This window comes from Kogia breviceps, chromosome 3 (genome assembly GCF_026419965.1).
Source record: "Kogia breviceps isolate mKogBre1 chromosome 3, mKogBre1 haplotype 1, whole genome shotgun sequence".
In the NCBI taxonomy this organism is placed as follows: Eukaryota; Metazoa; Chordata; class Mammalia; order Artiodactyla; family Physeteridae; genus Kogia; species Kogia breviceps.
Genome location: NC_081312.1, coordinates 42,992,568 through 43,015,630, shown reverse-complemented (window position 1 = coordinate 43,015,630; position 23,063 = coordinate 42,992,568). Strand labels below are relative to the sequence as shown.

The window sequence follows — 23,063 nt, the reverse complement described above, 5'->3', positions numbered from 1 at the left end:
GTTTATGTATTATTTTTGTTCAAATCATGGTACAGGGATTTCAAGCCTAAGAATCAGTTATAGCTGATAATAATAATTAAGTATTGGGAATAAAGACAACTACTAATATCTAGTTTGAATACAAATGTAGAGGGAAAAGTTGTTTTGGTATAGTTAAATTTTATCTTCTTGAGACTTATGAAACCAGAAAATAGTATAATAATATTTGAGTAATAGAAAGTGAACAATCATAATGTAAATCTACATACCCATTATTTACTAATGGCGTTTTTGTGGCAAGTAAACTAGTCTGATCCTTGGTCTCACCAAATTAAACATGATAGCCCCTATGTAAACGGAGTAGGATTTCTAATAAAGTTAGAAGAAACAGAAGCTTTATAAATCATCATACTTGCTGGCATTATGTCAGTCCTCAGATAAATCGGTTCTAGTGGCCTTCAGCAGTGATCCTTCAGGTTACTGCCACCCGTCTTAATGTTTGTGTTGAAGCATTCAAAATGGAACCATGGCCTAAAATGTGCCCTTTCCATTGTATGTTTTCTTGCCCAGGCTTCTTGAACCAGCAACATCATTGGCTACACCTTGCAGGTCCAAGGTTTGATTTAGTTTTATCCAATTCAGTGGCAGTTAGGTTATTTTATTAGTTGTGGCTGTAAAACTAAAGACCACCACAAAACTGTGTAAAGAATATAGAGAATATTTTGTGTTTTATATAATTTGAGGTTCTTTAAATGTATGCCTCTGATTAGTGATATTTGGGAAATTAGAAATTGATAAGCTTTGTTTTCAACTTAGTATTTTCCCTTGGAATTAACGTTGTATTTCTGCTCTCTGATATTTAAAAGGTACTCCAATCAACAAACCACCTGTTTTGGGCTATAAAGATCTCAATCTCTTCAAACTCTTCAGACTGGTTTATCATCAAGGTGGATGTGACAAGGTAAGTAAGACTGTAATGCAAAGTTAAACTGTCTAATGTTGCACTATAATATGTACTTTAGGTAATAAACACATTTTCTTAATGAACGTACAGTATTAGTGTAAAGATTATTTCCCTTTGCAAACATTAACAAATAAAAACTTAATTTTCCAGATTGATAGTGGTGCTGTATGGAAGCAAATTTATATGGACCTTGGCATTCCTATTTTGAATTCAGCTGCTTCCTACAATGTAAAAACTGCTTATAGAAAGTAAGTAGTATGGTTTATTCATCAAAGAATACATATTCACAAGGACTATTTTCCACTTAATTTGTTAACAGTTAAATAAGAACACGTCAATCAAAGAACATTAAAGTCAGAGAAAGTGTATAAAAAGGTTTCGGTTAATTGATACTGTGATTGAAAGTTATTTCAGTGTACCAAGTCTGCTTTACTCCATTTTTCATGTTCTGATTTTCTTTTCAAAATCACAGATACAGGCAGTGTTTATAGTCTGAAATTACGATACAAGTTATAGAGTTGTACCTTTTGTGGTGAACAGCCTTCATATCAAAACTATGATAGCTGTGTTCAGTTATCACAAGCTCAGATTTTTCAGGAAAGAAATTTTATTTTCTGATCAATATTTTTGTCTGTTTTTCTATATAAAACACCAAGAAATCAGTAACAGAAAAAATACTTAGCAAAAAAAAGGCTTGAGTTTTACTTCTCAAAAAATATGTGTTTAATATAGTATTCAAGTTAAATGTAAAGACTAAGATTTCTTAAAATGAAATATTGTTTGTTTAGGTATCTCTATGGTTTTGAGGAGTACTGCCGTTCTGCAAATATTCAGTTCAGAACTATTCACCACCATGAACCAAAAGTAAAAGAGGAAAAAAAAGACTTAGAAGAATCCATGGAAGAGGCTCCAAAAGTAGATCAAGAAATGCCTTTAGTAGAAGTGAAGAGTGAACCTGAGGAAAATATTGATTCAAACAGTGAAAGTGAAAGAGAAGAAACAGAATTAAAATCTCCAAGGGTAAGTAGTTAAGACTAGTTTTATCTAGTTTATTTTTAGCATTATTTTTATCTTTTTATTATGGGAATTTTCAGATATACACAAAAATAATCCTATGAACCTAGTTTATTTTCCAGTATTTGGTTGTGCTTCAGCCAGGCTAGCCTAGCTCCCTTTCTCTAAATATACCACATATTATTTCTTCTACCTGAAAAACCATTCCTCCTCTTATTCTCTGTTTATGTTTGTTCAGGTCATTCTCCTCTGGGGTCAGTCTCAAATATTCACTTCCGTCAAGTCATTTGCTAAAGTGACACCTCACTGAAGCCTATCCTGGTCACCTTACCTAAAATTGTAACCTACCTCCTCTCTTTGGCACTGGCAAGCCCTCTAATGTTGCTGTTTCTATCTGTAATTTACTTACTTGTTCAGTTTACTATGTATTGTTTCTTTTACCCCACTCTGGACTAGTATCACACTCCACAAGGGCAGGGATTAGTGTTTATTCCATTAATTGAGAGATCCCAGGCATCTAGAATAGTGCCTGGCACATAGTAAGGACTTATTAAATAGTTGTTCAGTGAATGAATCTCCTCTTCATAATACCTGTGCCCTCAGCCAGGTGGGATCTTTTCTTTCTCTTGACTTCACCACACACTGTACAGCTCTTGTGGCAGTTTTTCATGCTCTGCCTTGTTTCCTAGTAATGTGCACACTGGTTTTATGTTCTAACTTTACTCTTCCTCTCCATTAGTATATAACTCAAATCAGGAATTGTCCCTCACTATTTTGATCTTTGTCTGATGATGTCTACGCAGTAGGATTTACCAAATTTTAGAAGTAGAAAGAAAATTTAATCACACTGTCAAAGAAGTTCACTTATTGTAATGCATCTTATTTTTCAGTGAAATTGTATTTAAAAGAAAAGGTGAAATCATCTTCTCTTTTATTTGCTCAGAAACCATTTTTTAAAACTGTCCATTTTATCATCTAGTAAATGGAATCTTCTCGTGAATTTCATGAAACGTCCAAAGTGGTTTGCTTCTTTTCTTTCTTTAATTTTTAAAAGTTGTGGTAAATACACATAACATAAAATTTATCATCTTCACCGTTTTTACATGTGCAGTTCAGTGGCATTAACTACATTCACATTGTTGTACAACCATCACCACCATCCATCCCCAGAACTTTTTTCATCTTGCAAAACTGAAACTGTACCTGTTAAACAGTAAGTCCTCATTCCTCTCTTCCCCAGCCTCTGGCAACCACCCTTCTACTTTCTATGAATTTGACTACTCTGCATACTTCATATAAGTGGAATTATGTAGTATTTGTCCTTTTGTGACTGGTTTATTTCACTCTGCATAAGGTCTTCAAGGTTCATCCATGTATGCATTAGAATTTCCTTCCTTTTTAAGACTGAATAATATCCATTGTATGTATTGTGGACATGCTTCCTTGTCATTACATAAAGACCCTCCTCATCTTTATGTAAAACATCTGCAGAGTACTGCATAGTATGGATGTATCATAAATTTACCTTCCTCAAGATTTTGTCCAATTTTTTATGATTACAAAAAGTGATACAATAAATATGCTTGTAAAAATGTCCTCCCCATTTATCTAAATATAGAGGTTTGTAAAAGTGTCCTCCTCATTTATCTGAATACAGAGGCCAGACTTCTAAAAATGGGATTTCTGGGATAAAGGTATAAGTTATACAAACCTAAATTTTGATGGATAACAGATGCTTTCATTCATTTACCTACAAATATTTAAAGAGCACCTGCCATGTACCAGGCACTGTCTAGATCTGAGGTTACAGAAGTGAATAAGACAGAGACCCTGCCCTCATGGAACTTATATTTAAGTTTTTTTTTTTTCCCTACCTTTGATGTTTAAATAGCTAGGAACTAGCTATTTAAACTAGGGAACTAGGTAAAACATTTGTTATACTGAGATATTGTTAAGTACTCTAGTGCTCCCAAAGTTCTTGGCTTTTTTTTTTTTTTTTTTTTTTTTTGGTGGTAGGCGGGCCTCTCACCATTGTGGCCTCTCCCGTTGTGGAGCACAGGCTCCGGACGCGCAGGCTTAGCGGCCATGGCTCATGGGCCCAGCTGCTCCACGGCATGTGGATTCTTCCCAGACCGGGGCACGAACCCGTGTCCCCTGCATCGGCAGGCGGACTCTCAAACACTGCGCCACCAGGGAAGCCCGTTGGCTCTTTTTTTATCCTCACTTTATTCCAAGTAGAGGGGAATTCTGCCAGTGTATAGAGGTTGACTGGAAGGAGAATTTAGGAGATAATGAACTGGCTCAACAGTTTCATGGTCATTTGAGCATGCAACAAGAGACTGGATAAAAGCTGCTGGGCATATAACAAGTTACTGCTGGCCTAGTGAGCTCTCCAGATACTCATTCAAAGAAATGAGCTCACTTTTTGGCCATTCATACAGTTCAGTCCTTTTAAAATGTAATCACACTGAAACACAGTGATATGTTAATTTTATCTTAGTAAACAGTAGAATTAGAGATGACAGAACTTCTAAAAACTTGAGGGACTGATTTATTGTTATTAACTTACATCATTATAGTCAAGAATATTAAAAGTGAGATAATAGAGTGAACACAGGAGAAAATTTCTATTTTTTATGTAGTATGTAGCCAGTACACTTGGACATAATTACATAATTTACATGGGTTATGCTTTTCCTTTTGAGAGGAAGAGAAAAGTATTCAGGAGTTGATGGGTTATCAGTGTCATGTCTCAAGCTAGAGAGAAGAAGAGTCATTGCTGTGAAGGTTTAAGGAAAAGATACATTTTTCTACGGTTTTTTGAGCTTTGTAGTGATAGTTACTTTAAAGCTTTTATCCGCCTATTAGGGACGAAGGAGAATTGCTCGAGATGGAAATTCTATTAAAAAGGAAATTGAAGAAGAGAAAACAGAAGACAAATTAAAAGATAATGATACAGAAAATAAGGATGTAGATGATGACTATGAAACTGCTGAGAAAAAAGAAAATGAGTTACTGCTGGGGAGAAAAAATACACCAAAGCAAAAGGAGAAGAAAATTAAAAAGCAGGAGGATTCTGACAAAGACTCAGAGGAAGAGGAAGAGAAGAGCCAAGAGAGGTACATTATCTTATATTTGTTCTCCAGAAGCACCTGTCTGGGGTACAGCAGCGCTCTGTTCCTGCTTAGAGATTCAGGTTTGAGGGAATGTTTTCTTATTGGGACTTCCATTCCTCTTGTCTAATGAAGGTGAGACACATTGTGAAGATGATGTGTATCGCCTTTCGGAATTGGAGAATATACTGGTCGCACCATTTTAATAGCACTTGTGCCCTAAACAGTGGCCTCAAAGAAGGCTGCGCCACCCAGTCAAAAGAAAGGTCCTGCAGTTGACAGCAGGGAAGGGAGCTGGAGAAAAATGGAGGAAGTGGACAAGAGGAAACAGCGACAGCAAAAATTCCATTTTAAAAAAGGTACAATGTGGGAAAGCTAACAAACACATGGGTGCACAGTACTAGCAGATGTTTCTGTGTGTTAGCTTTATATAAGACATTTTTCTTTTTCAAGTTATTGTATTAGAATAAGTGGCATGCACCCCTGATTCTAGTTTGGAAAGTACATTCTTGCCCCACATCACAACAATTAAATTTCGGCCTTTTAATGTTCATCCTGTTTGCTGTTGAATGAAAACTGTTTTTGTTTTTTCTCATGTATTACACACATATGGACTGAATTGACTTAAAAATAACCAATGATTAGGCAGTCTAGCTAGATCACGGCAATGTCCAACTATGTTCAGTTGGCCATTTCTTTGTTGTCAAATGGATTTACTAATTTTTAGACACTACTAAAAACTGAATTTTAATTCAGCAACAGCAGCATAACACACTTACTTGTATAGAAGCTCTCCTCCATAGTTATTTTTTGATTATCATCTGATGCTAAATTTTCTAGAAATTTGAGTTACTAAGCAAAATTGGGAACAGTGGCCTGCTGCCTCCGACTAGTGGCTGACACCCATCTGAAAATTAACCGTTGAGAAAATTAACTGGAAAAATAGTAATGATTGGTGAGTGGGAGAGGTAATTTTATGATTCAGTACAAATAGGTACAGGAGCATTCACAATTACATGTGAATTAGATTAGTGAATAAAGCATGTTCTGTCGTGAAATATAATTAGGATTAGGGCAAGTGGGAGGAAATAATTGGAGTTGAGTATAATGATGTGAGTATAGCATTTGAAATATTTGGACAATAAATTTAAGCCAAGATAAACCACTTAAAAAGGAAGGCCTAATTACAGTTTGAAGATTTGTTAAAAAATAACCATCAAAATGTGTATATTTTATAGTAATGCATCAAACATGTAATACACATATATATATACACACTATGTGGTTTTAAAAGCCTTTATAATTAATTGATATGTAAATGGAATAAATATTTATTTTAGAGACAGAAAATTTCAGACTTGAATATGAAGAATGATATTTCCTTTTACTAAATAAAAATTGAATATACAAACATAGTCTGTATTCTCATTCAGTAGCAGGAATTATGGAAATAGGAGACTTTTTTATTTATAGAGACTTCTGTCTTAAGTAGTTTCTCATGGTGTTTTGAAATTACCTTATCAGGATATAATTGGAAGATGCCCTTGGAAAGAAAACATTCCCACTGCTAATGGGTTATCAAAGCTTCTTCATGTCGGGTCCCGCAGTGGTCCCTAAAATAATGCCCTATGTTTATGACAGAACACAGTACCTCCTTTTAAGCTTTTTAAAACTCTTGTGACACTAGTATGATCTTTGATGCAAATCTTTTCTGAATCCTTGCCAGGCTAATAAAGAATGTTTTATTTATAAAAATATGAAAAATATTGTTGGATCTCCCTATGTGAATCTCCTTTATATCTGATTATCAAAACAAAGAAGAACTGATGGGAGATGTGTAAAAACAAATAGGAATCAACATAAGATATGCAAAGCTTTGTTCTCCTGGTGCTATCCCACAGTTATAACAAGTGGCCTAATACTCAAGTATCTATTGTTTCTTTGTTAGGGTGGGGAAACCTTTAAAATAGAAACTATCAATAGTTTAAAAGATAGAGTTACTAAGGTGGTTAGCCCTTGTTCATTATTTTGCCCACCAAAAAACTAGTCTTGGTTAAGAACCATTCTGAATTGAGCAATAAGTGGTAGTAAAGTAGACTTAAAAGACATTTTAGTTGCAGGAAGTTAAAAACTATCTTTAGGTCATTTTCACATGTAAGGTGGCACTTGAGTATGAATCCTAAAGACTTTTTCAAAGCATGTTGTCCTTATTTTGCTTAATCAGAAGTGACTTATTTGACTCCACATCATCATTAACTGTGATTATTGATTGGCCTTTAAGAAGTATGGATTTACTTTTGGTACAGTGCACCTTTGCATAATAAATAAATTCCTTAGTAAGTAGTCTATAAAAATCTTCTCCTTCTCCTCCTTCTTCTCCTCCTCCACTGACATGAATTAGGTTATGACTCTTCTACATGTCGGATTCTTTTAGCATATATTATTTTGTTTTCCATTAAGTTATTAGTAGCATTATCAATGTTATAACTTACTGCAGGGAAGAAACTGAAAGCAAATGTGACTCTGAAGGGGAGGAAGATGAGGAAGACACAGAACCTTGCCTAACAGGAACCAAAGTGAAAGTAAAATATGGACGAGGGAAAACGCAGAAAATATATGAAGCCAGTATTAAAGGCACTGAAATTGATGATGGAGAAGTTTTATACTTGGTACATTACTATGGATGGAATGTCAGGTAAACAAGAAATTATTTTCTTTTTTTGAAATTTCTTTCATTGGTTCAGAAAGATCAATTTAATGTTTTAAAGAACTAAAGCAAATAGTATATATGTATTTACAAAGCACACCTTGTATCTGAATTTTCCAAGACTCCTATCATTCCCACTGTTTTACTAGCTATGTCAGTACTTCCAGCCAGAGGTCACCAGGATCACATCTGTAGTTGAACAAGTTGGATTTATTACTCATTTTCAGAGAGGGAGAACACACAGCTTGGAGAACCACATGGCACCTCAGTTAGAGGGTGGATCTGTGAAAGCTTACAGTACCACCTTGGGGAAAAGCAATAGCCCAGGATTCTGTGGAAACATCCTGTAGGGAGCCAGGCCCATGGTGCCCAACAGTGCAAGTGGTTTTGTTTGTTTGTTTATTAAATTTATCAGAAATGAAGCCTGTATCAAGCACTGTAACAATTCTGAATTGGTTAATTAATAAAAAAAGAATATTAGATAGGACTTAGATCTGAGCTTCTGTTAGGTGATTTTGGGGAGGGTTTAAGGAAACAGGGCTTTGCTCTAGACTGGATGCTGTCAAGAAGTGGGGGGTAGGGCTTCCCTGGTGGCGCAGTGGTTGAGAATCCGCCTGCCGATGCAGGGGATACGGGTTCGTGTCCCGGTCCGGGAAGATCCCACATGCCGCAGAGCAGCTGGGCCCGTGAGCCATGGCCGCTGAGCCTGCGCGTCCGGAGCCTGTGCTCTCCGCAAAGGGAGAGACCACGACAGTGAGAGGCCCTCATACCAAAAAAAAAAAAAAAAAAGAAGTGGGGGGTAATTCTGTGATTGGTTATCTTAATCTTATCTATAAGGAGAGAAGGCTAAAGCAAGGTTAATGCTATAATTGGTAAAGCAGCAGCAGTCAGGAAAAAAAAGGATGTTTGGTCATTTTTGTGGCTTGGACAATGTTCCTGTTTTTTTCTGTGTTGAGACATAACTAGGGAGTGGTCTTGTTTTTATCTTGATCCATTATGGTCACAGAACAGACCTGTCTGATGTTGATGTTCTGTGAAATTGTTCACATTCAGCATGAGAACAACACACCCAAACTGTGAGGGCCAGAACAGCTCTGTAGCAACAGCAAGGCCCAGCTAATAGTACCAGGTTAGTTCCTGAATATCAGGGACTACTTTTCTCTTTCTCCTTTAGAAAGTCTTTTGTGTTCAGTACCTCTGCTTGTCCTGTAGTTGCTTTGAGCCAGAGTGCTCCAAAATTTCCCTGCATACTCAGTGTGCCCTGTTATACCTCAATTCCCTCATCGGGTTGGGGAAGACGGAGTACCTACTTTACAGGGATTCTGTGAGAAGCATTGCTAATATCTATATTAACATGCAAAGTTAATATAATTAGTGCCTAATATAGTTAGTAAGTGCTCAATAAACATTAACTGTTTTCTTTAGTGAGGGGGAGTTTGGTTTCTGTCCTCTCACATCATTTTAAAAGAGTATGGTTTTAATGAATAGCGTATAAAACTTTAAAATTTCTGTTTTCTCAAACCAGGCCCTGTGCCCTTCACCTTTCTGCCAACACTAAAAACAAACATTTTCATCCATCCCCCAGCTGTTTTGTATGTATGTACTGAATTTGGGAAGAAAGACCGCACTTACCAACCTCAAGTCCCTGCTTTGCAGTTGCAGCCCATTGTAGCCTTCTTTTTTCCTCAGATTCTATTTAGTTCGCATCCATCTACTTTTATTTACCATCAGTGTGTCTGTTCTACTTTCCAGAATTTCCCCCTCCTATCATCCTTCTGTTTCATTTTTTTAATGTTTTACTGTATGACTCTCCTTCACAGTCATTTTATTACATGCTCATGTTCTTCCTAACTGGTCACCTAACTGGAGTTCACATGGTTAATGGGTTTTCATTGACCTTCTATACTGCTACATATTGGGTTAATGCAGAAGATCATTTTTAAACCATAGTATAGGTACTGTATCAGCTGAACTTGCGCATATTGGAACAGTGTCCTTTTGTGTGACTTCACGGTAATTCGGTAACAAAGTGAGAGTATGGTTCCCATCATGGTGCAGCTCAAAGCAAGGACTGCCTGTAGTTTTTTTGCTTAAATGTTCAGATTTTAGATTTTGGTTGAGCTCTATAAATACCTATATATTCATATAATATAAAAGCTGTTATTTAATTCTAGGAAGTTTAATTCCTTATTTGCCCCTGATTAGTAACTTGGACTGACTATGTTAAAATCTAGAAGTGATGTCAATATTTTGGGAAAGGGGAAATGAGGAGTTCTCAACATGAGCTAAGCAGAATAAACTTAGGTAAAGGAAGTATCTATAAAAAATTTCAGTCTTAGGGCTTCCCTGGTGGCGCAGTGGTTGAGAGTCCGCCTGCCGATGCAGGGGACACGGGTTCGTGCCCCAGTCTGGGAAAATCTCACATGCCACAGAGTGGCTGGTCCCGTGAGCCATGGCCGCTGAGCCTGCGCGTCCGGAGCCTGTGCTCCGCAGCGGGAGAGACCACAACAGTAAGAGGCCTGCGTACCGCAAAAAAAAAAAAAAAATTTCAGTCCTAGAGGTGATACAGTTCAGAATAAAATTTTATTAGAAATACTGGAGGCTAGAGAGAGTTCTGAGAGGAAAAGAGTTGAAAAGGACTTCATAAAATAATCTGGAACTGAGCATATTACAAACTTGAATTTACCTGACTTGTTTTGCATTATTTGGTCAATAGAATGAATTCCAGTGCAGAATCAACTTATTTCATTAAGCTCAGATGTGTGGGAGCTGTGGAAAAGAAGGCAGTTCAAACAATCTTGAATCTATTTAGAGTTTGCCTACCCTGCTATCCCTGTAAGCCTGTTTTCCCTGAGAAATTCTCTTGCCTTGCCCTGTTGGTGGCAGGTACATAAAACACCTAGTACAGTACTTGGCACACATTACCAGCAAACTAGCATCTGTGCCCTTTGCATTTCTGCCAACACTAGAACCAAATTCTTTAGCCTATCTCACTGTGGTTTTTATTTGGTGAGTACATTTCAAATAAGGTATTTTTGTGAATTTTTAATATATTCTTTATTTTAAGGTATGATGAATGGGTGAAGGCTGACAGGATAATCTGGCCGTTGGACAAAGGTGGACCAAAGAAAAAACAGAAGAAAAAAGCTAAAGTATGTACATAGGTGCCATATCCTTTATGATAGGTACAGGAATTATTCATATTGCATTTTCTATAAATGTTGCTTTTTCTCAATGTATAATCATCTTGAGTCTTTCAAAGTAATTGTGATTTTCTCTTCTACAACCCAGAAGCTTAAAAAGTAAAAAATGTAAACACATTACCACGCTGTTCCAGGAAAGGTGAAAACCAGCAACCCCTAGGGCACAGACTTCAGACACAAAGACCTATGAGGTTCTCTAGAAGAGGGGTAAAGTAGGACTGAGAGTGATAAAGAAGAGGTCAAGTTTTCCTCATCTAGAGAGAATGGAACTAACCACTCTGCTGTGGGATGCAGACCCAGGGTTGCCAGATTTTAGGATTTTTTAAGACAATTGTATTTTTTAAAATGTGAAAGCTGATTTTTAAATGCTGGACGCTAATACTAAATTTTAAAACATACATTGGCCAGTTGTACCCTCATGCATACCCACAATTTTCAGCCTTTGCTGTAGAGATGATGACGTATCTTTTCCTCAGGGAATAGTAAGAAACAAGGGGGAGAGCTGAGTAGTGTATAGCTCTCTAATGTACGGACTCTGACCTTCACAGTATAATTGCAGTGTTACAAGTTGAAGTTGTAGAACATCATATTCATATAAGTACAAAAATATTTTAGAAAACGATTTAATTTTTCCATAACTACAGATTAGGAGTTGACGTAACAAACCTTTTTGAGTTATAGTTTTCCTTGGAGAAGTAGACTGTTCATTTTTCATAGGCTGGTGCTTCTCATACGTTTTGTTGTTGTTACCCAGAACAAAGAAGACAGTGAAAAGGATGAAAAGAGGGATGAGGAGAGGCAGAAGTCAAAACGGGGACGACCTCCTTTAAAATCTACTCTTTCATCAAACATGCCATATGGTTTGTCTAAGACTCCAAACAGCGATGGAAAATCAGGTACCAGAAGTGCTCACATCAATATGCCAGACAGCTCACCTCTGTCAAATGGAGTGGGAGATGCTCAATTCTGAGAATCACTGGTTTTTTAAAAATCAATAATGAAAATACTAAAACTTCAGTTATGTGAGAGATTCATAGGTAGTCATCTAGGTTATTATTATTTTTTTTTAAGGAATCAATTTTATTTATTTTTGGTTGCGTTGGATCTTTGTTGCTGCGCGCGGGCTTTCTCTAGTTGCGGTGAGCGGGGGCTACTCTTCGTCGCAGTGCGCGGGCTTCTCATTGCGGTGGCTTCTCTTGTTGCGGAGCATGGGCTCCAGGCATGTGGGCTTCAGTAGTTGTGGCTCACGGGTTCTAGAGCTCAGGCTCAGTAGTTGTGGCTCACGGGCTCTAGAGCGCAGGCTCAGTAGTTGTGGCACACGGGCTTAGTTGCTCCATGGCATGTGGGATCTTCCCGGACCAGGGATCGAACCTGTGTCCCCTGCCTCGGCAGGCAGATTCTTAACCATTGTGCCACCAGGGAAGTCCCTAGGCTTTTACTATATGATTTAAACTACAAAATTTGATTTGAAGAAAATGTTTATTTTGCTGTATCATGTTTATTTAAAATTTAGTGATGTTTTACTTAATTAGGAATAATTTTTCTTGTTATAATACCATAGGAATATCATTTTTTAAAAAAAAATTATTTATTTATTTTTGGTTGCGTTGGGACTTTGTTGCTGTGCGCAGGCTTTCTTTAGTTGTGGCGAGCAGGGTCTACTCTTTGTTGCAGTCTACTCTTTGTTGTGGTCTACTCTTCATTGCGGTGCGCGGGCTTCTCATTGCAGTGGCTTCTCGTTGCAGAGCACGGGCTCTAGGTGCGCGGGCTTCAGTTGTTGTGGCACGTGGGCTTAGTTGCTCCCTGGCATGTGTGATCTTCCCGGACCAGGGCTTGAACCTGTGTCCCCTGCGTTGGCAGGCGGATTCTTAACCACTGCACCACCAGGGAATCCCCCATAGGAATATTTTATTTTAACAGAGGGTGCGTTGACAAGCCATGCATCCTCCTGTGTGCTGCACTGTCCTACAAAGCATGTGCCAGTGTCTCCTGTAATCTATTGCTGTTCACCTAGGATCTTTCAATAAAGTTGTGACTGTGTTGTTCAAAGACAGGACAAACTAATGTGGTAGAGGCATGTTTTGTGATGAATATAGGTGAACATATTTTATTCTGATTTTACCAATTTTCCCACTTTTCTACCTTTGTATATTTTTCCATGTAATTTAAGAAATGTTAAATTTAGAAAAACGTTCATATAAAAATTTCCCTCCCTTGAAGAAAAAAGCTTTCTAAACCACAGGATTGCCATGAGTCCACCATGTGGAGAAAATGGCATCTTTCCTCCTGTTTACTGCCATCTGCTGGAAGGTTGTCATAATACACAAATGCAAGACATCCACAAAGTGGAAGATGCCCTCTTAGATGCATGCCCATGTGCAGCGTACAGTCTACAGAACTATACATGGTCTTGCTAAACTACTTCATAAAAGTAAAAAACTACTTTAAAAAAATTATTTCTTTTGTTTATATTTATTTTTGGCTGCATTGGGTCTTTGTTGCTGCGTGTAGGCTTTCTCTAGTTGTGGCGAGCTGGGGCTGCTCTTCGTTGCGGTGCGTGGGCTTCTCATTGCGGTGGCTTCTCTTGTTGCAGAGCACCGGCTCTAGCTGCGCAAGTTTCAGTAGTTGCAGCACGTGGGGTCAGTAGTTGTGGTGCGCAGGCTCAGTAGTTGTGGCGCAGAGGCTTAGTAGCTCTGGGGCATGTAGGATCTCCCTGGACCAGGGCTCGAACCTGTGACCTCTGTATTGGCAGGCGGATTCTTAACCACTGCGCCACCAGGGAAGTCCCTACTTTTTTGAATTAAGTAGAATATCACGTTCCTTTCTAAGGACACAAAACGGGCATCTCATTTATTAATCAGTACCTTCTAGATCTCAGATCAAACCACTTAACATATTAACTTCATATCTCAGTAGTAGTCCTTTGCTTTTTCTAGGGGTTACTGTAGCCTAAATACGATACTAGTAAAAATTGCAAAATAGCTCTTTTTCTTTTAGTTGTACGCGGGCGTCTCACTGTTGTGGCCTCTCCCATTGCGGAGCACAGGCTCCGGACACACAGGCTCAGTGGCCATGGCTCACGGGCCCAGCTGCTCTGCGGCATGTGGGATCCTCCCAGACCGGGGCATGAACCCATGTTCCCTGCATCGGCAGGCGGATTCTCAACCACCGTGCCACCAGGGAAGCCCGCAAAATAGCTCTTTTATAGAATTGAGACAGTAATATTTTCTATGCAATGTATTTTCACATGGGATTTGAGGTCTCCCCCCCCCCCATTTTGGCATAAATGTATGATTTATTTATTTTTAATTTAAAAAATTTCTTTATTTATCTTTGGCTGTGTTGGGTCTTTGTTGCTGCACGTGGGCTGTCTCTAGTTGTGGTAAGCGGGGGCTACTCTTTGTTTTGCTGCGCAGGCTTCTCATTGTGGTGGCTTCTCCTGTTGCGGAGCACAGGCTCTAGGTGTGCGGGCTTCAGTAGTTGCCGCGTGTGGGCTCAGTAGTTATGGCGCGTGGGCTCTAGAGCACAGGCACAGTAGTTGTGGTGCACAGGCTTAGTTGCTCTGTGGCATGTGGGATCTTTTCAGACCACGGCTTGAACCCTTGTCCTCTGCATTGTCAGGTGGATTCTTAACCATTGTGTCACCAGGGAAGTCCTGATTTATTTTACATAAGAAATTTCTACAAGGAGGTATTCAGAGGTACTTGATTAAGAGTTTTGTCTTTGGCAGGATTTTTATTATAAAATTGCATTGGTAATTAAGATGGAAACCTTTTTAATACACTATTTCCTGTTGCAGACTCCTGTTCATCTGATAGTGAAACAGAAGACCTTTTAGAAAAGAATTTGATGAATGAAGAACTTTCTCCTGATATTAAAGAAGAATTAGAAAAAAATGAAAGTTTAAGTGATGATAAACTAGATGAAGAAAATCCAAAGACTGCTGCACATATATTAAAAGAAAATGATAGGACTCAAATGCAGCCTTTAGAAACCTTGAAGTTAGAAGTTGGAGAGAATGAACAAATAGTACAGATTTTTGGAAATAAAGTGGAACAAGTAGAAGAAGTTAAGAAAGAGGCAGAAAAATCTCCTAAAGGAAAGGGAAGACGGAGCAAGACAAAAGATCTTTCTTTAGAAATTATAAAGATTTCATCATTTAGCCAGGATGAAGCAGGATCTGAACCTCATATAGAAGCTCAGAGTTTAGAATTTTCTTCATTAGACAGTAAAAACTTTTCTTCTGCTACAGAAGATGAAATTGACCAATGTGCAAAAGAAAAAAAGTTGAAACGGAAAATACTGGGACAGTCATCACCAGAGAAAAAAGTAAGAATTGAGAATGGAATGGAAATGACAAATAGCATTTCTCAAGAAAGGACCGGTGATTGTGTTACATCTGATGGAATAAAAAACTTAAATTTTGAACACTTTGAAATAGAAAATGAGGGAATGCCATCATTAATAGCAGAGCCAAACCAATGCATTCAAGAATTGACTAAAGAAAAATTTGATAGTCCAGCTGAAGAAACTGTAAATACTCCACTAAAAGAAGAAGAGGATGCAATGCCTCTGATTGGGCCGGAAACCTTGGTTTGCCATGAAGTAGATTTGGATGATTTGGATGAAAAGGATAAGACCAGTACTGAGGATATAGTAGTTGAAAGCTCTGAATCTAACTCTCTTGTTTCTATTCCACCTGCCCTACCTCCTGCAGTACAGCATAACTTTTCAGTAGCTTCACCACTGACTCTCAGCCAAGATGAGTCTCGAAGTATAAAAAGTGAGAGTGACATAACCATTGAGGTCGATAGTATTGCTGAAGAATCTCAAGAAGGTCTCTGTGAGAGGGAATCAGCAAATGGATTTGAAGCCAGCGTTGCCTCTGGTACCTGTAGTATAATTGTTCAAGAAAGAGAGAGCAGAGAGAAGGGTAAGGACTTCCTAGGGAGAAAATCAACCATTATATTAAAACCAAAAACTAGTAAGCCAAGAGTTTTAGGAACTAATGGTCTGTTAAGTACCCTCCCTCCTTCCCTCCTTCCCTCCTTCCTTCCTTCCTTCCTCCCTTTCTTCCTTCCTCCCTTCCTTCCTCCCTCCCTCCCTCTCTCCCTCTCTCCCTCCCTCCCTCCCCTCTTGTTTTCTTCTTTTAACATACACGTGGAAATTCGTGTAGAGTAGATAGGTGAATGAATGTTCTTGCTCTTGATTTTTTTTTAAAATTCTCTCTTTTCACTTATTTCAGGTCAGAAAAGGCCAAGTGATGGAACTAGTGGATTATTGGCAAAAAAGCAGAAGCGAACCCCAAAGCGAACAAGTGCTGTAGCCAAAAATGAAAAGAATGGAGCAGGTTGGTACTTTTCAATGCTGGCTTTAGTATGGTGTTAGTACTTTCAGCAGTTTGTTGGCTTGATCATTTGTGTCAGCTTAAAACTCAATTTGGTTTATTATGTTCTGAAAAGTAGCAATTTTTCCATTAGTTTTTAATCTGAAGGTGCTTGTCAATTTTATTTAGAGCTGGGATAGCTGTGGTTATTTTTAATGCTTATTTCATTTGTATTGCTTATATAAAGCAGTTTAGTATTAGAGGAATACACTTGGGAATCTTGAACAAAAGAAAAATAACATTTGCTTTGGTAATAAAAGTAGATTAAGTTTACATTTCTGAATAGAATGTTTTCCTTTAATCTAGAAAAACTGACTTTTAAATAGTAATGCAGTAAGTTTGAAATATGGGGAAGTAAAATTCTTATTGAAACAAACAGGAAAATTAGTAAACCAGTAAGAATAGATTACATGAAAAATAGATTTCTGTACAATAGGAGTAAAATTAAGTTGTAGAATATAGTAAATAGAAATAAACATGGTTGATTTTGACAAATTAAAATTTTACCTCCAAAGCATGCCTTCATACAAGTCTGAAGGGAAATTCTAGATTACAGTAGATACATATGTCAAGGAAGGGGCATATAATTTATTTAAGATAAAAGGCATTTCATTAAATAAAAATGCCTTTTATTTAAGATAAAAGGCATTTCAAAAGGCAAAGGCATTTGAGCCATATTTCAAGTCCTCCATAACCAGATATGGCTAGTGGCTGGACAAGACAGGTCTAGAGTATAGACAAAGAGTGATGGAGATGAGACTAGAAAGACAGCAGGAATTACAAAGGGAAAATGAATAACTTTACAGTGGATGAGCTGGGCAGCCGTCACCTTGGTCAAATGAAGTGAACACCACCAGTAATGGGACAAAGTGAAAGGTACCACCTGACAGGATGCAATAAGAAGAACATAGCTGCACATCTGTAATATTCCTGTCAAAGATGTATAACCTGACTATAATCATGAGGACCCATCAACAAATTCAAACTGAAGGATGTTCTATAAAATAACTGGCCTATAATTTTTAAAATTGTCAAGGTCATGAAAGTCAAAGAAAGAGGAACCATTCCAGATTAAAGGAGATTTATGAGGTGTGATAACTAAATGCAGTATATAATTCTCACCTGGATCCTATTGCTGTAAAGAACATTATCGGGTCAAGTAGAGATACTTGTGTGGGGTCTGAGGATTAGATGATAGTAATATATCTCTGTTAATTTCCTGATTTTGATGGTTGTATTATGGTTCTTTAGGAGTGTGGTGGTTTTTAAAACATATCCACAAATGTGTTGATACATTGCCCTTCAAGAGGCAAAGCCTAATCCCTTCCTCTTGAGTATGGGCTGAATTTAGTGACTCACTTCTAACTAATAAAGTGGACGTGATGGAGTATGTCTTCAGAGAATAGGTCATAAAAGGCACTGCAAATTCCTTCCTGCTCTCCCTTGGATCACTTGCTCTGGGGGAAGTTAGCTGCCATGGTGTGAGGTCACTCAAGCAGTGTATGGAGAGGCCCACGTGGTGAGGAACTGAGCATATCCTGCCAACAGCCAGCAAGGAACTGAGGCCTCCCAACACTCACTAACAGCCATGTGAGTGAGCCATCTTGGAGCATATCTTCCAGCTCCAGTCAAGTCTTCAGAGACCAGAATCTTGGCTAAAAGCTTGACTGCAACCTCACAAGATTCCCTGAGCTGAACCACACAGCCAAGCTGTTCCCAGATTCCAACCCTCTGAAACCGTGTGAGATTCTAAACATTTGTAGTTTTAAACTGCTAAGTTTTAGGCTACTTTGTAGATAACTAATACAGGGAGAATGTTCTTATTTGTAAGAAGAGAACACTAAAATGTTCAATTATCACAGGGCAACTTATCCTGAAATGGCAGAAAAACATTCTGTGGTAATTGTTCTTTTCTTTTTTGTAAGTTTGAAGATTGTCTCAAAATAAAAAGTTAAAAAGATTAAAAAGGAAAAAAAAAAGGAGATCAGTTTTTCTTTTTGGAAAGAATCTGGCTTAATGAAGGCAGTGAAAGAAGGAATGAATTAAGAGAATCAGGACATAAAATCACTAGTACTCAATTATTATTAGTTAGATGTGAGGAACTGGTTAACTGACATACAGCATATATGAGTAGCAGCAGGCTCTTGGAAGAGTAATTTGGGGAATGTTGCTTTTAGAGGTACCGCGTATTATGAAAATAAGGCTCTGTAGCTTCGAAGAAAGTCTGTTTTTAGAAGATAGTTGTTGAAGGATTACAAAATGATAAAGGTGCTATGGGAGAGTTGTAAAATGAGAAGAAAAAGGACCAGAAGTGGAATTATGTGGCATATCCCCAGGATCGATCCCCAGGATCGATCATATATTGGGTCACAAATCTAGCCTTGGTAAATTTAAGAAAATTAAAATCGTATCAAGTATCTTTTCCGACCACAATGCTGTGAGACTAGATATCAATTACAGAAAAAGATCTGTAAAAAATACAAACACATGGAGGCTAAACAGTACACTACTTAATAACAAAGTGATCACTGAAGAAATCAAAGAGGAAATCAAAAAATACTTAGAAACAAATGACAATGGAGACAGGATGACCCACAACCTATGGGATGCAGCAAAAGCAGTTCTAAGAGGGAAGTTTATACCAATACAATCCTACCTTAAGAAACAGGAAACATCTCGAATAAACAACCTAACTTTGCACCTAAAGCAATTAGAGAAAGAAGAACAAAAAAACCCCAAATTTAGCAGAAGGAAGAAATCATAAAGATCAGATCAGAAATAAATGAAAAAGAAATGAAGGAAACGATAGCAAAGATAAATAAAACTAAAAGCTGGTTCTTTAAGAAGATAAATAAAATTGATAAGCCATTAGCCAGACTCATCAAGAAAAAAGGTAGAAGACTCAAATCCAGTAGAATTAGAAATGAAAAAGGAGACGTAACAGCTGACACTGAAGAAATACAAAAGATAATGAGAGATTACTACAAGCAACTGTATGCCAATAAAATGGACAACCTGGAAGAAATGGACAAATTCTTAGAAATGCACAACCTGCCGAGACTGAACCAGGAAGAAATAGAAAATATGAACAGACCAATGACAAGCACTGAAATTGAAACTGTGATTAAAAATCTTCCAACAAACAAAAGCCCAGGACCAGATGGCTTCACAGGTGAATTCTATCAAACATTTAGAGAAGAGCTAACACCTATCCTTCTCAAACTCTTGCAAAAGATAGCGGAGGGTAGAACACTCCCAAACTCATTCTATGAGGCCACCATCACCCTGATACCAAAACCAGATGAAGATGTCACAAAGAAAGACAACTACACGCCAATATCACTGATGAACATAGATGCAAAAATCCTCAACAAAATACTAGCAAACAGAATCCAACAGCACATTAAAGGATCATACACCATGATCAAGTGGGGTTTATCCCAGGAATGCAAGGATTCTTCAATATACGCAAATCAATCAACGTGATATACCATATCAACGAACTGAAGGAGAAAAACCATATGATCATCTCAATAGATGCAGAGAAAGCTTCTGACAAAATTCAACACCCATTTATGATAAAAACCCTGCAGAAAGTAGGCATAGAGCGAACTTTCCTCAACATAATAAAGGCCATATATGACAAACCCACAGCCAGCATTCTTCTCAATGGTGAAAAACTGAAACCGTTTCCACTAAGATCAGGAACAAGACATGGTTGCCCACTCTCACCACTCTTATTCAACCTAGTTTTGGAAGTTCTAGCCACAGCAATCAGAGAAGAAAAAGAAATAAAAGGAATCCAAATCGGAAAGGAAGAAGTAAAGCTGTCACTGTTTGAAGATGACATGATATTATACATAAAGAATCCTAAGGATGCTACCAGAAAACTACTACAACTAATCAATGAATTTGGTAAAGTAGCAGGATACAAAATTAATACACAGAAATCTCTGGCATTTTTATACACTAATGATGGAAAATCTTGAGAGTGAAATTAAGAAAACATTCCCATTTACCATTGCAACAAAAAGAATAAAATATCTAGGAATAAACCTACCTAAGGAGACAAAAGACCTGTATGCAGAAAATTATAAGACACTGATGAAAGAAATTAAAGATGATACAAATAGATGGAGAGATATACCATGTTCTTGGATTGGAAGAATCAACATTGTGAAAATGACTCTACTACCCAAAGCAATCTACAGATTCAGTGCATTCCCTATCGAACTACCACTGGCCTTTTTTACAGAACTAGAACAAAAAACTTCACAATTTGTATGGAAACACAAAAGACCCCGAATAACCAAAGCAATCTTGAGAACGAAAAATGGAGCTGGAGGAATCAGGCTCCCTGACTTCAGACTATACTACAAGGCTATAGTAATCAAGACAGTATGGTACTGGCACAAAAACAGAAATATAGATCAATGGAACAGGATAGAAAGCCCAGAGATAAACCCACACACATATGGTCACCTTATCTTTGATAAAGGAGGGAAGGATATACAGTGGAGAAAAGACAGCCTCTTCAATAAGTGGTGCTGGGAAAACTGGACAGCTACATGTAAAAGTATGAAATTAGAACACTCCCTAACACCACACACAAAAATAAACTCAAAATGGGTTAAAGACCTAAATGTAAGGCCAGACACTATCAAACTCTTAGAGGAAAACACAGGCAGAACACTCTATGACATAAATCACAGCAAGATCCTTTTTGACCCACCTCCTAGAGAAATGGAAATAATAACAAAAATAAACAAATGGGATCTAATGAAACTTAAAACCTTTTGCACAGCAAAGGATACCATAAACAAGACCAAAAGACAACCCTCAGAATGGGAGAAAATATTTGCAAATGAAGCAACTGACAAAGGATTAATATCCAAAATTTATAAGCAACTCATGCAGCTCAATAACAAAAAAACAAACAACCCAATCCAAAAATGGGCAGAAGAACTAAATAGACATTTCTCCAAAGAAGATATACAGATTGCCACCAAACACACGAAAGAATGTTCAACATCATTAATCATTAGAGAAATAATCAAAACTACAATGAGATATCATCTCACACCGGTCAAAATGGCCATCATCAAAAACTGTGGAAACAATAAATGCTGGAGAGGGTGTGGAGAAAAGGGAACCCTCTTGCACTGCTGGTGGGAATGTAAATTGATACAGCCACTATGGAGAACAGTATGGAGGTTCCTTAAAAAACTACAAATAGAACTACCATACGACCCCGCAATCCCACTACTGGGCATATACCCTGAGAAAACCATAATTCAAAAAGAGTCATGTACCAAAATGTTCATTGCAGCTCTATTTACAATAGCCAGGACATGGAAGCAACCTAAGTGTCCATCAACAAATGAATGGATAAAGAAGATGTGGCACATATATACAATGGAATATTACTCAGACGTAAAAAGAAATGAGACTGAGTTATTTGTAATGAGGTGGATAGACCTGGAGTCTGTCATATAGAGTGTAGTAAGTCAGAAGGAGAAAAACAAATACCGTATGCTAACACATATATATGGAATCTAAAAAAAAAATGTCATGAAGAGACTAGGGGTAGGATGGGAATAAAACACAGACCTAGTAGAGCATGGACTTGAGGGTATGGAGATGGGGAAGGGTAAGCTGTGACGAAGTGAGAGAGTGCCATGGACACATATACACTACCAAATGTAAAATAGATAGCCAGTGGGAAGCAGCCGTATAGCACAGGGAGATCAGCTCTGTGCTTTGTGACCACCTAGAGGGGTGGGATAGGGAGGATAGGAGGGAGGGAGACGCAAGAGGGAAGAGATATGGGAACGTGTATATGTATAACTGATTCACTTTGTTATAAAGCAGAAACTAACACACCATTGTAAAACAGTTATACTCCAATAAAGATGTTTTTAAAAAAAGATAGGTAATAATAAGTGTTGGCAAGGATAAAGAGAAACTAAAACCCTCTTACAGTGCTGGTGGGAATATAAAATGGTGCAGCCGCTTTGGAAAGTCTGCAGTCCCTTAAAAGATTACACAGAGTTACCATATTACCCAGAAATTCCATTCCTAAGTATATACCCAAGAGAGATGAGAACATGTGTCAGTACAAAAACTTGTACTCGAATGTTTATAGCAGCCTTATTTATAATTGCCAAAAAGAAATGGGAACAACTCAAATGTCAATCAACAGATAAATGGATAAATAATATGGTATATCCATATAACATATTCGGCAGTAAAAACAAGGAATAAAGTACTGATACTTGCTACAACATGAATGAACCTTGAAAACGTTTCTTATAAGTGAAAGAAGCTGGTCATAAAGGACCACATATTATATGACTTCATTTATGTGAAATGTCCAGAATAAGTAAAGCAATAGAGATATAAAGTAGATTGGTGGTTGCCTAGGGCTAAGGAAAGAGGGGGGAAATGAGGAGTGACTGCTGATAGATACGGATTTTCTTTCGGGGGTGTTGAAAATGTTCCAGAATTGATTGTACACTTTAAGTGGGTGAATTGTATAGTATGTGAGTAAAGCTGTTATTTAAAAAAAAAAAAACAAAAAAACTTAGCACATTTGTGCGTTTATTTCTTTAGGATACCGAAAAGTGTAATTACTGGGTCTATTGCATTTTAATATTTGAGATTTTTATCATTTATAACCTGAATCAGCTTTTTCTTA

At 37.6% G+C, this 23,063-nt stretch overlaps 1 protein-coding gene across 2 annotated transcripts in view; it reads left to right on the top strand.

Moving 5' to 3' along the window:
- The window catches only part of ARID4A (AT-rich interaction domain 4A), a 61,205-nt gene that overhangs the window by 31,910 nt on the left and 6,232 nt on the right, over positions 1–23,063 (top strand). For both annotated transcript variants that reach the window (XM_067028418.1, XM_059059637.2), the window contains exons 13-21: positions 846–940; positions 1,094–1,191; positions 1,732–1,963; positions 4,826–5,076; positions 7,568–7,765; positions 10,845–10,929; positions 11,735–11,876; positions 14,780–15,913; positions 16,226–16,330. In XM_067028418.1, the coding sequence (XP_066884519.1) occupies positions 846–940; positions 1,094–1,191; positions 1,732–1,963; positions 4,826–5,076; positions 7,568–7,765; positions 10,845–10,929; positions 11,735–11,876; positions 14,780–15,913; positions 16,226–16,330 (2,340 nt within the window). The remainder of the gene's footprint in view (positions 1–845; positions 941–1,093; positions 1,192–1,731; positions 1,964–4,825; positions 5,077–7,567; positions 7,766–10,844; positions 10,930–11,734; positions 11,877–14,779; positions 15,914–16,225; positions 16,331–23,063) is intronic.